The sequence below is a fragment of the Perca flavescens genome, chromosome 2, assembly GCF_004354835.1.
Source record: "Perca flavescens isolate YP-PL-M2 chromosome 2, PFLA_1.0, whole genome shotgun sequence".
NCBI classification, from domain to species: domain Eukaryota; kingdom Metazoa; phylum Chordata; class Actinopteri; order Perciformes; family Percidae; genus Perca; species Perca flavescens.
Genome location: NC_041332.1, coordinates 22,539,053 through 22,554,227, shown reverse-complemented (window position 1 = coordinate 22,554,227; position 15,175 = coordinate 22,539,053). Strand labels below are relative to the sequence as shown.

The following is a 15,175-nucleotide window of genomic DNA, read 5'->3' as shown; positions in this document are numbered from 1 at the left end:
CATATTCGCTAGCACGAAAAAAGGTCCTGTAATTATGATGTCATCACTGGGAGATGAAGACAAGCGATTAGAGCTACATACTTCTCTAAAAACGTACTAAAAAAGGTGCCCCATGGGCGTTATTGTAGGATTAATTATTTCCACACACAAACCTTAAGGAGAAAAACCCTGAACACTGTAACACCAAGAAGGGTTTTCAAACTGACACAAAAAAGATCCAAGTGAACTGGGCAGTGAAACCACATGACATCAGAAAGTTATCGCAAAAAGCCAACAGAATGCATACATTAGTGAAATTCAATACATTAAAAAAGCTCCGATGCAGAAAACAGGCAGCGTAGAAGAACAAAAAGATGCAAATGTGTTTGAAAAAAACAAAAGGGAGAAAATGTAGGTTTTGCACTAGCTGTGGGTATGTGTGTCCATTTATTTCTACTTTATGCTCCTGCAAAAAGGCTCCGTTCTCTGGGACTTTCACGGCTGAGTTATAAAGCACTGAAGGTTATTGACTGGTATTTTAAATGAGAGGGTATAGAGCATAGATTTGACATAATCTCTTGCTCGCTCTATCTCTCCACTATCACTCCCTCTTTCTCTGTCTATTTTTGTCTGCACAACCTTTCCTTTTCTTCACCCCACACTCTCTAAGCCAAGATAATAAAGCAATTTCTTTTTCAGCCTTTGTCTTCATCCTTCCCGCCAAGGAATTATTCCTCTCTGTTCCTCCTTCTTTGTCTCTCATTCCGACTGTCTGTTTTTTTCCGTCTGTTTATCTGTCTTAAACCCACTTAGCTGCAGTTTCCGAAGTCACACCCAGATATATGTGGTAGGCCTGTTATTGCTTGCTTCGTTCTCTCTCTGTCTGTCCTCTCTCCCTCCTTAATATCATTCTCATTCCTGCCTCCCTCAGGGCGTCTTCTCCAGCCTCCCTGTGTTTCTCCCTCGATCCCTTCATCCTTAGTAAAGCCTGTGCTGACGTCACCGTTCTGTCTAAGCCAGTAGTCTGAGTCAGATCAAAAAAAGACTTCCTTATGTCCCCAGTACCTCCACCTCCTTCTCCTCTCTCGCTCTCTGCCAATGTGTTTATCCAGCAGCCTAGCAAAAAATTAAAACATCAACAAAAATTCACAAGTCACGTCCTCTCTGCATCTCCCCTCCCACACCCCACCCCCACCCACCCCCCCCCCCCCCACACACACACACCTTTGGATCCTATTTTTATTATTATTATTATTTTAAAAATAAAAAAATAAAAATTTGAAATAGCCCTATATTTCCCTGTGTTTTTCTTGTTGGCAGAAAAGCTCCTTTTTTAATTAGCATGACCACATTAAAACAAGACAGTGGCCTGAATACTGCCTTGCCTGCTGGCTTTCTTCCCTGCAATGTGCAACACACACACACACAAACACTCAAACAAACTATTCACTAACAAAGCCGAGCTGTGGCAGGCAGGGAAAGAGAAAGCTGCGATGCTGCAGTGGGTGCTGCTGCTGTTATTGTCTGATGTTTTTCACTTTGTTTGGCAGACCTCCCTTCACTCCGTCTCCATCTCTATCCCTCATATAAACATAACTGACTGACTGATGATTTGATGAGGCTGACGCTGGCTGATGGAGTGTGTGTGTGGTGGGTGTGTGTGTGCATATGTGCTAGCACATGCATGGTTCTGCGAGCAGATGTAAGACGGAATAAATATTTGGAAGTGTGTGTGCATCCGGCTGCATGTGCTCGAGTGCAGATTTGAAGAACTATATAATTACAGAGCAAGTGAGAGCTGGGAACTAATCCTCACAAGTTGAAAGAGGTGTCTGAGCGTGAATGAGTGATGCACAAAGCCTTAGCACAGTCCTCTGGAATCAACATTAAAGTAGAGTCAAACATCTCGGCAACTATAGATATCAAACAATAGATATGACATGTCATTCTGACTTGCCATTCACAGATGGAACCATATGGCAACTGTCTTACCTGGGTCAAGTTTTAGACTTGCTGCAATTGCTCAGCTCATGTTGTCTTTACAATCCTTGTATTTCTCTACAAATACATCAATACTGTTTTTTAGTCAAAATAATGAGCATAAGACAACTGTGCCTGTCTAGAATTTCATGGTAACCCCATGTTTTAACGATACAACACTATGAAGGCAAAGTCTGTAGAAATGCGGGCTTATGAAAAGTGTTGATAACGTGCTCAAAATGCAGCCCTAAACCTTCAATGACTTACCGGGAACGCGCCACAAAGCTGTGATTCTGTGAGTGTGGAGATTGGGGTTAAGTCTATGAAGAGCAAAACTGCATGTAAGGAGGTTGGGTTGGGTTGGTGGATGTGTCATCCGGAAGACCGATGTTCGTGTACCGTGTGAATCCGAAATTCTTTTTTTAAATAACACAAGTTAACTTTCTTAGGTAAAGTTCCTTATGTAACATTCTTAAAGTGCCCATATTATGAAATTTTTTTTAAATTTTGTGGCTCTGGTGCTTCCACACGCATACAAACTTGGAAAAAAAAAAACTCCATGCTGTTTGAGTGAGTATCCCGGCTAATCCTGCCTTGTACTAACTGAAGTTGTAGAAACAAACAGCTAGCTGATGTGATCCTTACCTAGCTACTGTGCATGTGTGCCTCCCAACAAAGATGAGATAGAAGTGCGATGCCTCACTCTGTAGCTAAAATAGAGACCTGAACACACAGTGTGAAAAGAGGATCTGCAGCAATGTGCAGTACAACAAAAATAAGTTTTTTGAAAATTAAACTATGTAAACCTATTCTAGTACAACCTCAAAATACAATTATGAACCTGAAATGAGCATAATATGTGTACTTTAACTAATGCCCCAAAGTAAGTATTTTAACCCAAACCACAATATTTTCCGAAAGTAGTTTTGTTGCCTAAACCTAACCAAGTAACATCATACATATACACATTGATGTATATATACAGTATTAATATAACGTTAGTTTTGTCTGAATTCACAACGGAACAACCTGACAAAGCTACTGGTGACAGTTAGCAATAGAAGATAACGGCCTCCTGAACCTACTTTAAGGAGTAGCAGTCCCCTTCTAACCCATATCTATGAGGCTGATAACACCTGTTCAATAGAGTGATATAATTCGAAATGGGTGCAAATGCTCTGTTCTGAGGTTGTATTTTTAGTTATAAGCGTTGTCACTAATGTCAGTGGGATTTTTTTAATTAATTTTTTTATGTTTTATGTTTTTTTTATGTGTAACAGAACCTGGAATTTCTGGTTTCTGTCTGATCATTTAAGTCCTGATTAAATATTAATATTAATACAAAACACTCTAAATATACACATGACAGAATGATGTGGTATGATAGAGTGCTGTCTAAAAATTCCTAACATTTAACGAAGAACAAAGGCTGTGTCTATGAACCATATATATTGTGCGCTATGTTTACCGCCCACCATTTTATTTAATGTCAGAATGTGTATGAATGTGTGAAATGTATGTACTACATAGTTCCCTCAAACATTCCCATACTGGTACACAAAAGTAGGGCCAATGGCATGTGCACAACTTTCTGCCAACAATACCACAATGCAATGCATTAAATTTTATAAATGTGAGAATTTACAGTGCAGGGTTGTGACTCTATTCAGTGTATATTATATAAGAAGTAGTGAATAAGTGAATAAAGACATTTTGGACACAGTCAAGATATTTTTCAAGAACATGATTTACAATCCCTGAACCACTTTGCAACATGTTGCATAACTGCATTACTGAGCATCTTTTGGCTTCTCTCTTCAAACCAGCAGGAACATTGATGGCTCAGAATATTCAGAAATATCTTGGTGGAGCTCCCTCTGAGAGTTGTGCAACGGTCGGAACATGCAATATGGACTAATGGCGCGCATAATGTGACCGCTGTATTTTTCTCGCCTCGTTCACCCACACTGTGAGGTAAATCAGACTGGAAAAACATTTTCTGCTGTTGACAGTTGGACTCATACATAAACCCATCATTTTCAAACCTGTTTCACAATGGTATAAAACAAACAAAGAAAAAGATAGATTTTAAAAGCTTGTAACACATTTTTAAAATATATTTAATTAAATCCCCAAACTGGGAAAAATTAAGCAGAGGGAGTTGAGCAGTTATAAAAATATCAAATAAAAGGCTGTTAATGGGAGAGATGATTTCACAGGGCTCTTTATGACCTGCAGGAGTTCAGGAAAACCATTTGACAGCAGACAGATCATAGTTACTGCATCTCTATTCAGGAGAAAAAAGCTGTTAGGCCACACACACACACACACACACACACACACACACACACACACACACACACACAACAAATTAGATTCTGCTGCTACTGGCTGATTATACACACATATACAGAAGGGCTGTTTGGAGATGGACAAAAGGAGTGATGGGAATGGTTGACGAAAAGGAAGAATAAAAAAGGATGCAGAGGAACTGGGATGGAGTAAGTAATTGAAGAGTGATGCAGGGATTGTGATTGACAGAGGTAAAAGAAAGGGAGCAAAAGACAAGTGTCTGTGTGTTTATGTGTGTGTTTGTGTGTATGTCTACAACAGGGTATAGCGAAGTAGACGCATCACATCCTGTACCAGCACCACCACACCACCTTTATGAAGAAATGACAGATCTGTCTCTTTCGTTCAATTTCTCCCACACACATACACACAAGCACACACATATGCGTACACACAAACACTAATGCACGCCACTACGGTCCATCAATGCATTTCCGTCAGCTCTCGAACAGCCTGTCAGACAAGCCACAGGTAAAATAACATTTTCCCTCCTGGGAAAAAGCTTTGAAATGTCTTACATTATTAATATTTGGCTGGAGGATGTAATTCTCTCCCATTTCCCTCCCATTCCGTTTGAACATATCAAGTGTCATTTTTGACATACAGCATGCAGTACTTACTTTGTATACTATTAATACTGTATATTCTGTATGGATATGTACTTCTGTTAAACAAACTGCACCTCCGTGTATACCCGAGTATATGAGTACAAACCTGTACAAACTGGATAGAAACGGGATATGTGACGTATGTTAATTTAGACTTTAAAATTAACCTATTTTAATGGTGATGGTGAATCATATTTAGTTATTTTTTTCTACGGAACATTATCTTTTAGGCGACTGAACTGTTTTACAGGAAAAAAGTGATTATGAATAATATAGTATGTGTTATACACAGAGGCACACACACACAATGCACACACAAACACAATATGGCCTCATTCTTGTGTTCAGGCTCGCGCCAAGTACAGTTTTTGAGCTCCGCCGTCTCTCCTCTCTTCCTCTGGTAACCATGGCAACTTCCATGTCATCCGATTCCAGGCCACATTCGGGGAGTCTTCCTCCTGATTCCACCTATCAACATTCCTGTGCTGACGTGTGTGTGTGTGTGTGTGTGTGCGTGCGTGCGTGCATGCTCTCGCATTTCTCTATGTGACACCTCTTTCTCCACAGTTTAATCCAAGACCACCTGCTTGCACAAACTCCAAATCCTCCTAAAAGCTAAAAGACGAGTAGCATTTCAGACAGCTGGGCTGTCTCTCTTGGTTGGTGAAAAGCAAGAAAGCGTGTAAGACACCATCGCCGCCAAGACGACGGAGCCACGCCACACAAAGACGTTGTCTTGTAAGTTTTAGTCAGCCTCACCTCATGGTGCACAAAAAAGGCATTCTGTTGTGTATGTGCATGGGCAGGAGGGCTGTTGTGTCCTAGTTTAGTTTTGCGCTTCAGTGTCAATGTCAAAGTATCAAGTCAGTCACTGTCTATGTCTGAGGCACTGATTCACATGCTAGTCTCTGGATGTGTGTGTGTGTGTGTGTGTGTGTGTGTGTGTGTGTTGTGTGTGTGTGTGTGTGTGTGTGTGTGTGTGTGTGTGTGTGTGTGTGTGTGTGTGTGTGTGTGTGTGTGTGTGTGTGAGAGAGAGGGGTCTAGACCATTGTCAAACCATTCTCAGGCAGCCATATAGCTTAGGTGCTCGGTGAAGCATGATCAGCATGATTTGGCGACAGGAGAAAAGGGTCAGACAGTGGAGACTTTGACATGTTGGAATACAGAGGTTTGTCAGTCAGGGTGAATGTATATTGGTGCATGAATGGGTGGATGGAGAATACAGATGTGTATGGAACAATAATATTATGTGATGACAATGGAACAATTGTGTCATTGCTGTCACATATCTGAAGGAAAGTTTCTGTATATGTGTTTCAGGACTGACTGTGTGCCAGAATCTGTCCATCTTCCAAGTATCTTAAGTTCTAAGAGAGAGGTGTGTGTGTGTGTGTGTGTGTGTGTGTGTGTGTGTGTGTGTGTGTGTGTGTGTGTGTGTGTGTGTGTGTGTGTGTGTGTGTGGGCCCTAATTACCGCACTGAGCAAGGGTGACAGGGGCCCCCAGGGTGCTGCAGGGCATCTCCTGTATCCGTGGTAACTATATGAGGGTGGCAGCACATGCACACACACACACACACACATACATGCACGCATACATACACCAACACACACATTAAGTGGGACATTTCCAGATATGGCCTCATTCAGTGGGAAGCATGGTTGTTAATGGAGAGAGGAGAGAAGACGAGTGAACAGACTGAGACTGAAAAAGTCAGAGACAAGATATAATAAGATATAGTTGTAAATATCCTAGTTAGTCCACCTCTGCAAGACATCACATACACACACACACACACACACACACACACACACACACACACACACACACACACACACACACACACACACACACATACAGTACTCACTGCCTCAGTGCAAAACTTTTTGTAGTTGGAGTCACTGGGCTCAAATAATGATAAAAAATTTAAGATTTATGTAAGGTTTAGAGCTTAAATGTATCTGTGTCTTTGTCATTATCTGTTCCTCCTCCCCCTCCTTTTCCTCTGTATACAGAGTTGGATTAGACTCAAATGGAGAAGACAGATGAAGTGCAGGTATGCCTCACAAAAAAGTGGCAGACTGTATGACATGGTTCAGTGGTTACACAGTCCTGGGCTGCAGCACATGGCTAGCACTAGATTGTAGTCTATGATTCAAGTGGTTTTCTATAATTCAGAGTCAAATGAAAAAAAACTTCAGAGGGTTCTTTACAGTCTCCCGCGTGAATGGTTCAAACGTGCGGGTGCACGCTTGCTAACACACACACACACACACGCATACAAAAGCATACAACCACAAATGCACTCATGTGCACACACAGGCATATACACACAAACGGGTTCACAGACTTGTACACTAGCCTGGTGCTTTGAAGGCTGAGACTCCGTGCTAAAGAGACAGGCTGCCAGAAGAAGTTGCCCGAGCTTGGAAACTGATGAGCAACTCTCTCAATTTCTCTCTGAGTGTGTGTTCGTGTATGTGGGCAAGTGTGTGAGCATGCATACATGAGCAAGTAAGCCTGTTCATGAATGCATGCATGTGTATTCATCTGTGTGTGGGCAGCCCATGTGTGCGCACGTGTGTGCGTGTGTGCACATTGGTGCATAGCTGTGTGTTTAGATTGATCGTGCACCTAGGTTCCCTGGGGCCACTGAAGGCTGAGGTTTAATCCAGACACTTTGGATCTCTCTCTGGCCTTTACCTCCGGTTGGTCAAGTTGGCCAATTTCGTGAAGATAGGGCTAAAATATAGAATACATACTGTAAAATACGAGCAACACACTGCACCCCATTAAGCTTGTGCACTTCAGCCTCAACCTTTCCCCTGAGCTTGGGAAAGAAAAAAGTAAATGGAAAAACAGGAAAGGGCGATGAAAACTAAAACAGATGGTGAGGGAGAAAGGAAAAGTGAAAAAGAGGGTGAGAAGTAGGGGGTGAGAAGCAATTTGAGGAATGAGAAGTGGGGAGAAAAAAAACAGGAAATGGAGTGATAAAAAATTAAGATATCAAAAGAGTGACAGATAGGAGAATAATAAATGAAACCTGTTATTCAACACTTCCAAAAGCAAGTGAGAGAAGGGGGGACAACTCCTCAGTCTTGTCTTTCTTGTCAAAGTGGTTTCCCTTTGTGTTGAGGGACTTCTTCAAAATGGAATGGGAAGGGAGATAATAAAGAGAGAGAGAAATAAAGGGGCAAGGGCAAACAAAATGACACAGTGGGAGAGGCGGTGAGGTGTGTGTGTGTGTGTGTGTGTGTGTGTGTGTGTGTGTGTGTGTGTGTGTGTGTGTGTGTGTGTGTGTGTGTGTGTGTGTGTGTGTGTGTGGGAGGGGTCTGTTTGAAGTACAGTCAGAAGTAATTTTCTAACATGGTAGCTGCGATAGCGGTAGCAAAACAGAGTGTGTGCACTGTCTACACATTCTTCAGTGTCCACACTTGCAGCCTCAAGTGCCTGAATGCATGTGTGTGTGAGATGGAGAGAGAGTGCGCTGAAAGGTACTCGGTCCATGAGGCACTCAAGTATCAGTAAGGGACAAGGAGTGCATTGTTAAGCATCACTGTAGAAGCCATCAAGTCACTTTTATGCCAGCAGATCACTATAACTTGCAGGCATTCCACCATTTTGGCTTGCAGCTTTCTCCCTGTGCAGAATTGAACAACCCAAACCTTCAAATGCTTCTGTTGTCTTGATATAACTCTCCCTAGTGACACTTTAATGTATACTCAACCCAACCACACCCCGGCTATAGCCAACTCGGCTGCTTTGAAAAACACAATGAAATTGATCCAGATTTTTTTAGGAAAACACATACATTATAGAGTGAAGTGGAGGCACGACTTGAGCCAGTGGGGTGTGCCTAGTAAAACAATAAAAAATTAACATAACATATGTACATTTTCCTAATTAAATAATAAAGGTAAAACCTAACTCAAATTGAAGTAAGCTGTAACAGACCTTAAAAAAAAGAATGCTCAGTAGCCATTTTGAAAGAGTGGCATTTCAGTTCAAAGCATGATAAAACAGAGTGAGTCACTGAACTGAGGCCAGGATATCGCTAAAACAGATTAAGCGTAACTTTCATGGCCAGGGCTTTGTTTCCCCTTCAACCCAGTATATCCCAATGGGGAGATAATCTGGGAAATGCAGCGATATCAGGTCCTCTCTAGGTTGCCTGAGAAGCCTTGTGAGACCCTCTGGAGATATGAGGCTTTGATATCAAGACCAATTATGTGGTATGGGCGCACGCACATACACAAACATACGTGCGCACACACCCACATACTCCCTGGCCTTGGAGAGCGGCAGAGAGGAAAACAAAGAGAGAATGTGATACTGAGGAAACACTGGGCAGGCGGAACATGCTCTGATTTTATCAGCCAGTTGAGCAGGGCTTGAAAACCAGAGACGATACAGACATAGAGGGAATGAGAGAGTGGAAACCAGACAGGCTGAAGATGGGGTGTGTCTGAGTATGGGAAAAAGCAAAAAAAAAAAAAAAAAAATACCACTGCAATGTGTGCAAAAACCCCAATACAGCATTCAACACGTATTAACAAGTGTGCACACAATAAGCAAAATGTGCATGAGCACAAAAAGATTCACTGCATTATGTGTAACACTGATGCTTTTACAACACACTGTGTGGATGAGCATGTCTTTGCACATACTGTTTTGTGTGCATAGACATGAACGAAGCCTCACTCACAGCTTCTTGCAACAAACACACACACACACACACACACACACACACACACACACACACACACACACACACACACACACACACACACACAGAAAATATATGTGATAAACTGTTGTTTCCGGTCTGAGTCACCTCCACAGAGGATCCCTTAAGAGTTACGTTTGGCCTCTGGCTCTGCTAATTGGAGCTTAAAGTCTGGTGTAGCCCCTGGGCAGTGTATGCTGTGTGTGGCACATGTTGTGTGTATGCATGTGTGTGGGTGCGCATGTGTATAAATTATGGATGGCAAGGGCTGTAGGAGAGTGGGCCACACAAGCTGCAGCTGCCGGAGCGAGTGCAGAGACCGAGCCAGGCCAAAGCAATCACAATCAGAGCACGGCCACATGACACAGACAGGTGGTTTGATAGAGAGACAGAGAAGTGAGCAAGAGAGAGGTAGATGACCGCAATATTGAGACCGAAAAAGATGAAAGAGGAAATAATGGGACAGCAGGAAAGAGCACTCAAAATCAGGGTAACACGTGATCTGAAAAATTGAGATACTAATGAATACTCTATATCCAGTCTCATTACACCGAGCATTGCTTTCCACTCAATGCTATTTTTGTTCTGCTATTATTTTCCAGTTAGTGCTCATTATCATACCTGCCTGATACAAAAAGGTTGGCACTGTAGAGTGCATAAAAAACCAATATGAAAAATATAAAATGAAAAGACCACTTCTTCATAATTACAGCTAGTACCAGCAAAACTTAACATAAGATCTTTGTTGACCAGGTAAGTGTTAACAAAATGTTCACTTAAGCAGTAAGTAAAACAGCGCTCTGTCTCCTGTTAATGAAATCTGTCATTTAGAACAGAATAGCAACCGCTGTGCAAAGTTAAGTGAGGAAAGAAAGCGAAGGTATGAGAGTAGCTTTGGCATAATCACACAGCATTATTACGTCTTCCAACCATTATTTTATTTTTACAGCGATGATTGGTGAAAAAATATTTAGCTGAGGCTAGTTTTTATGTTGCACGTTAGTAATGATTTTTTCCTTCAAGCAAGTGTGCTATGCTATTCAATTAGCTTGTCTAAATATAACTGGAATACCTTATAACATGTTTGTTAAATGAGACCTTTATATCAGTTAGAAGTGCTCTCCACAACCCTAAAAATCTAAATTACATATTCTATCAAGCTCATAATAATATCCAGTTTAGGCTCCTGAGAATCAGTTAGTCACTCGTAAACGTGTGGGAGTCAGGATATAGTTGGCTGTGATACCTTAACCATATCTATCAAGTCTCACACTTAATTGGTGAGATTTGTGTCTTAATGGCTTTGTTGGCATCTCACACTAGTACAGTGAACATCTCAAGGAATTTTATACTATTAAAGAAAATCCAAACTTAGCATGTATTGTAAACCTTGCTAATTCTGTGGAGCACTCTTTCTGGCTTCTCTTGCTGTGCTCCCAACAGCACTGTTAGCAGAGGAGGCTATCAGACTGGCCAGCTGTAGAGGAAGTGTTACCTGAGTAATTTCCATTGTGTGATAAGGTTCTACAGTTGTATGGCATTGTACTGCTGCATGTACAGGAAGAGCAGAGCAGCAGAACTGCACCGGGTGGGGCTCATCGGTTACACTGGTTTCCACAGATTTTCCTTCTCCTTCTCCCTGTTACACTACGTCTGACAGGTGTGCTGCACTGTTGTGTCGTTTTTATGTTGTTATTATTTGCTGTTTGATGGGACAGGATGAATACTAAATGCACAGTTGACACTGCACAACTGCTGTAGCTAGGATATATGGGACTGAGAGATGTTATAAAAAATAAGTAAAAAAGTAAGAGTAGAAAGTCCTAAGGATTTTTGTGCCGCAAGTCAGCCATGTATAGTTTGCACCAAGCTGCACCATTGGACAAACGCAATTACCAAAGCAATACACCGAATTAATTTCACTGTGGTTGTCCACTTTATTTCTACAGTCCTCTCAAAATGGATGAGGTAAACGTTTTACAGAAGAGCTCTGTAGAAACATCTGCCACCTGGCAGCACTCACACAAACATATACACACACACTGTACACTGACCTGAGTGACATGATCTTGTATGCATCAGGCAGGTAACACCGAGTGTTCTCCATCTGGGCAGGGTCTGAGTCGCAGATCTTATCATCGGTGCGGCCATAGTTGGCGCTCTCGATCATGATGACATCTGTGCCCGGGCAGCGCAGCTCAATGGGGTAGGACTCACAGGACAGCTCCCTCCGCACCACTGCCATGGGGATAGGGGCACGGCCGTAGGCTGGACACACAGACACACAAACACACATTGGTACAGAGAGGATTATTTGAGTTTGATATAATGATAACTGTCTCTCCTGCCTACTGACATACTTGCATACTCATGTGTAGGGCTGTCTTCAAAACATATACACTGGAGGACTAAATTGTACAAGCACAGATTGTGTTCAAATATGACTGCATTTGTACCCTTGTCATATAGACTAATTATCCACACTATATGAAAACAATAGCGCCACAGAAGATAATTTATAAGGGCATGTCCACTGTCGCAAGTGAACCAACTTGGTAATTACTGTTTTGCAGTTAGCAGTTTTAGACATCACTCTGAGATAGAGAGCAATTGCCTGGCAATTTCAACAGGCATTTAGTGCTGCAGATATTATTCAAAGATGGCAATACCTAATTATTCTCAGAAGTTGCAAATTTGATGCATACATTCACCTTACCGTACCGAAATAGGAAACATGCCATTAATTCCAATGAGATTGAAGCCACTGATCTGTCCCGGATCGTTTTACTGCTGTTGCTTTGCTTCCTTGCTTGTTTAATGAGTAGAACTGATGAATGCTCTTGGATGATGAAACATCTGCAAGACCAATCAGCAATCAAGCTGCCATTGACTAATTAAGTCTAGATATCTTATAACCTGAATGTCTGGCAATCTTTACAAAGGGAAATGGCAACAGCTTCTGCACTACAGTTTTCATCTGTGGCGCATAGAGGCATAGGATATGATGGGGCAAGTGAAAATTCCAAGACAACACACACTGCAACCCAAACATATGCTTGTATAAATGAATCAAAAATGTGCTTTAAGAGAATATGCTCTGCCTCTGGGATGCCTTACCTTGCAGCAGGTGCTGCTATCAGACCTTTTTCACGGCAGACATGTTTTGCTTGTCATATGAGGAGAGGCACAGTTGACACAAATGTTGTTAACAATGGCTCAGTTCCATCTAGTGTCCCAGTAATCAATGACACAATAGGACCCTGATACCTGCACCTGCATGGAATGCAGTCATTTGCAATGTTTTCAATTACACTTATTACTTATTCCTGCTGTGACAAGTTAAAATGTCTGCTGTGTGGGCTATAATGTGATCTTGATGTCATGTGGTCAGTCTTTTGTGCTCTTTAATGTGTCCTTATCCTTTTAATTATGTTTATAAACACATATGTATAACATGTTTATTAAGACATATTGTCTTGTGATTATAGTAGGGTGCTGTGATATTGAGGGTGTGGGGCTGGATATTCCCAGGGATTTTGGTTGTTGTGGTGTAGCTTGGCTGTTGTTATTCTCTGTTCTTGAGGGCAGGGAGCCCTTGGAGCATCATCCATTATCCCTTGATAGATAGATTAGGTTATCAGCTGGGGTGTTCACTTGTGTTGTTCTGTTTTGTCATCACCAAGCCCTACTGTAATTATAATGTAGACTTTATTCATTCATATTGTGTGTCACTGGCTACCCCTGGCCAAAAGAAATATCTGGTGCAATATGCATAATATGCATTGTCCCTGTCGAATTTACAAAACATATTAAGTCTGTAGTTTGTGTCTACAGGCCCAGTGATCGTGACTGCTTGTTGTTTTGTCCTATTTCTTTTTATTGAAGAATTCATCTTGTCAAGGCCTTCAAAATAATTTCTTAAAAGCAAATACACACATACATGTGCACATCTATGGACACACACACACCTACAACATCCCTGAAAAGTGAGGCACAGCACCACCTTCCTTGCTCTCCCTGTCACGATAACCATAGCAACCCTGTCCTCCCTTCCTTGGCTCTTATTGGCTGGAGGAGCGTTATGGTTACACGAATGCAGCAAAGAATCTGAATGAGTTCAATGACACTCAGCCCGGACTTTACTTAATACTGCCCTTCACCACAACACACACACACACACACACACACACACAAATATAGCACCGCAGGCTATGATTAGACTTTAAGCACACATTCAGATAATATGTTTGTCTTAGTAGTGGCTAAGAATTTTTTTTATGTGCGTAGGGGAGTGCTGAGGGCAGTGGGTCATTATTGTGTCAATATGAGTATTAGTTTATTAGTTTCTCAATGGCATTATGTCCGCCTTCGTGAGCATGAATGTAAATTTTGAAGAGAGGGTTAATTGAAGCGTGAGGGGATCAATACACCGTATTGTAAGGCAGCTGTCTAGACTCGCTTTGGATCAGATGTCTTACAGTCTTGCCTTACAGGGTCCCCGCTGGGCATAAAGAGAGCATTATGACACAAACACACACACACACACACACACACACACACTCACACACACACACACACACGCACGCACTCACACACACACACAATTCCGATAAGGGGTCTATCTGTATTCCAATTAAAAGCCACTCTGCCTTCATAAGCAGCAGTAAATGCTGTGACTTGCTCACACGGCCCTGTCTCATTTGTCACTGTTTAATTCATCTATTTATATCAGCTGCCTCACCTATAAAACATGCACTGTGTTAACCTGCCTCCAAAACTCACTCCGCACATTTTTTTTTTTTTACAAACAAGCACGTGCAGTCACACAGAACCTCTTGTTACAGACACATAATATGCACATAATCTCTTGCACATACGGTCCGCGCCAATATTTCGGCCTCTGTCTTTGCACACATGCAATAACGTGTTAGCTGGAGCAAGTGCATGTTAATGTGTCTGTCATTAGTTGTGTAAGTGGTGACAGAAAGTTGGCAGCCACAGACAGTACAGACAATCTTATTCAGACACTCTCATTGCCTCAGGGGGCTGAAACAAAAGGATATCGATTTTTACATTTGGGCCAAGAACAAGAGAGTGGCGAAAGAGGTTGATAGATGGAAAGAAGGAGAGAGAGGGTGAGATGGAAGAGGAGAGAGATTTAAAAGGTGATCTCTCATTTGAACTGCCAAAGCATTTGGCCAGTGCTGGTGTCTGTAATGTGGGTCTTCTGAGTTAAAAAAAAAAACACCACCACATTTTTGAAGCACAAACCTGATATAGCTTTTTCCCTCTACGCTACAGAGCTCCATTGTTGTCCCAAAACTATGTATGTCCAGTATGTAAAGATGACTGCTCACCAAATGAAGGCTTGTTTGACTTAATGTATGATAGGTAAACCATTCGCACAGTCTGGGCAATTTTATTGAGGTGAACTTTAGGCCAGGGACCCTCTTTCCTTGGGACTATTGAAAAAAAGATCCTGACTTAAAAGTTGCCTCAATAAATGAATATTGCACAGATGTTTTTCCTATC

The 15,175-nt window shown here is 41.8% G+C and overlaps 1 protein-coding gene across 1 annotated transcript in view; it reads right to left on the bottom strand.

The window, feature by feature from the left end:
* adgrl3.1 (adhesion G protein-coupled receptor L3.1) overlaps positions 1-15,175 on the bottom strand; it is a 116,390-nt gene that overhangs the window by 68,243 nt on the left and 32,972 nt on the right. The window contains exon 4 of the mRNA XM_028591577.1: positions 11,698-11,911. Within this exon, the coding sequence (XP_028447378.1) occupies positions 11,698-11,911 (214 nt within the window). The remainder of the gene's footprint in view (positions 1-11,697; positions 11,912-15,175) is intronic.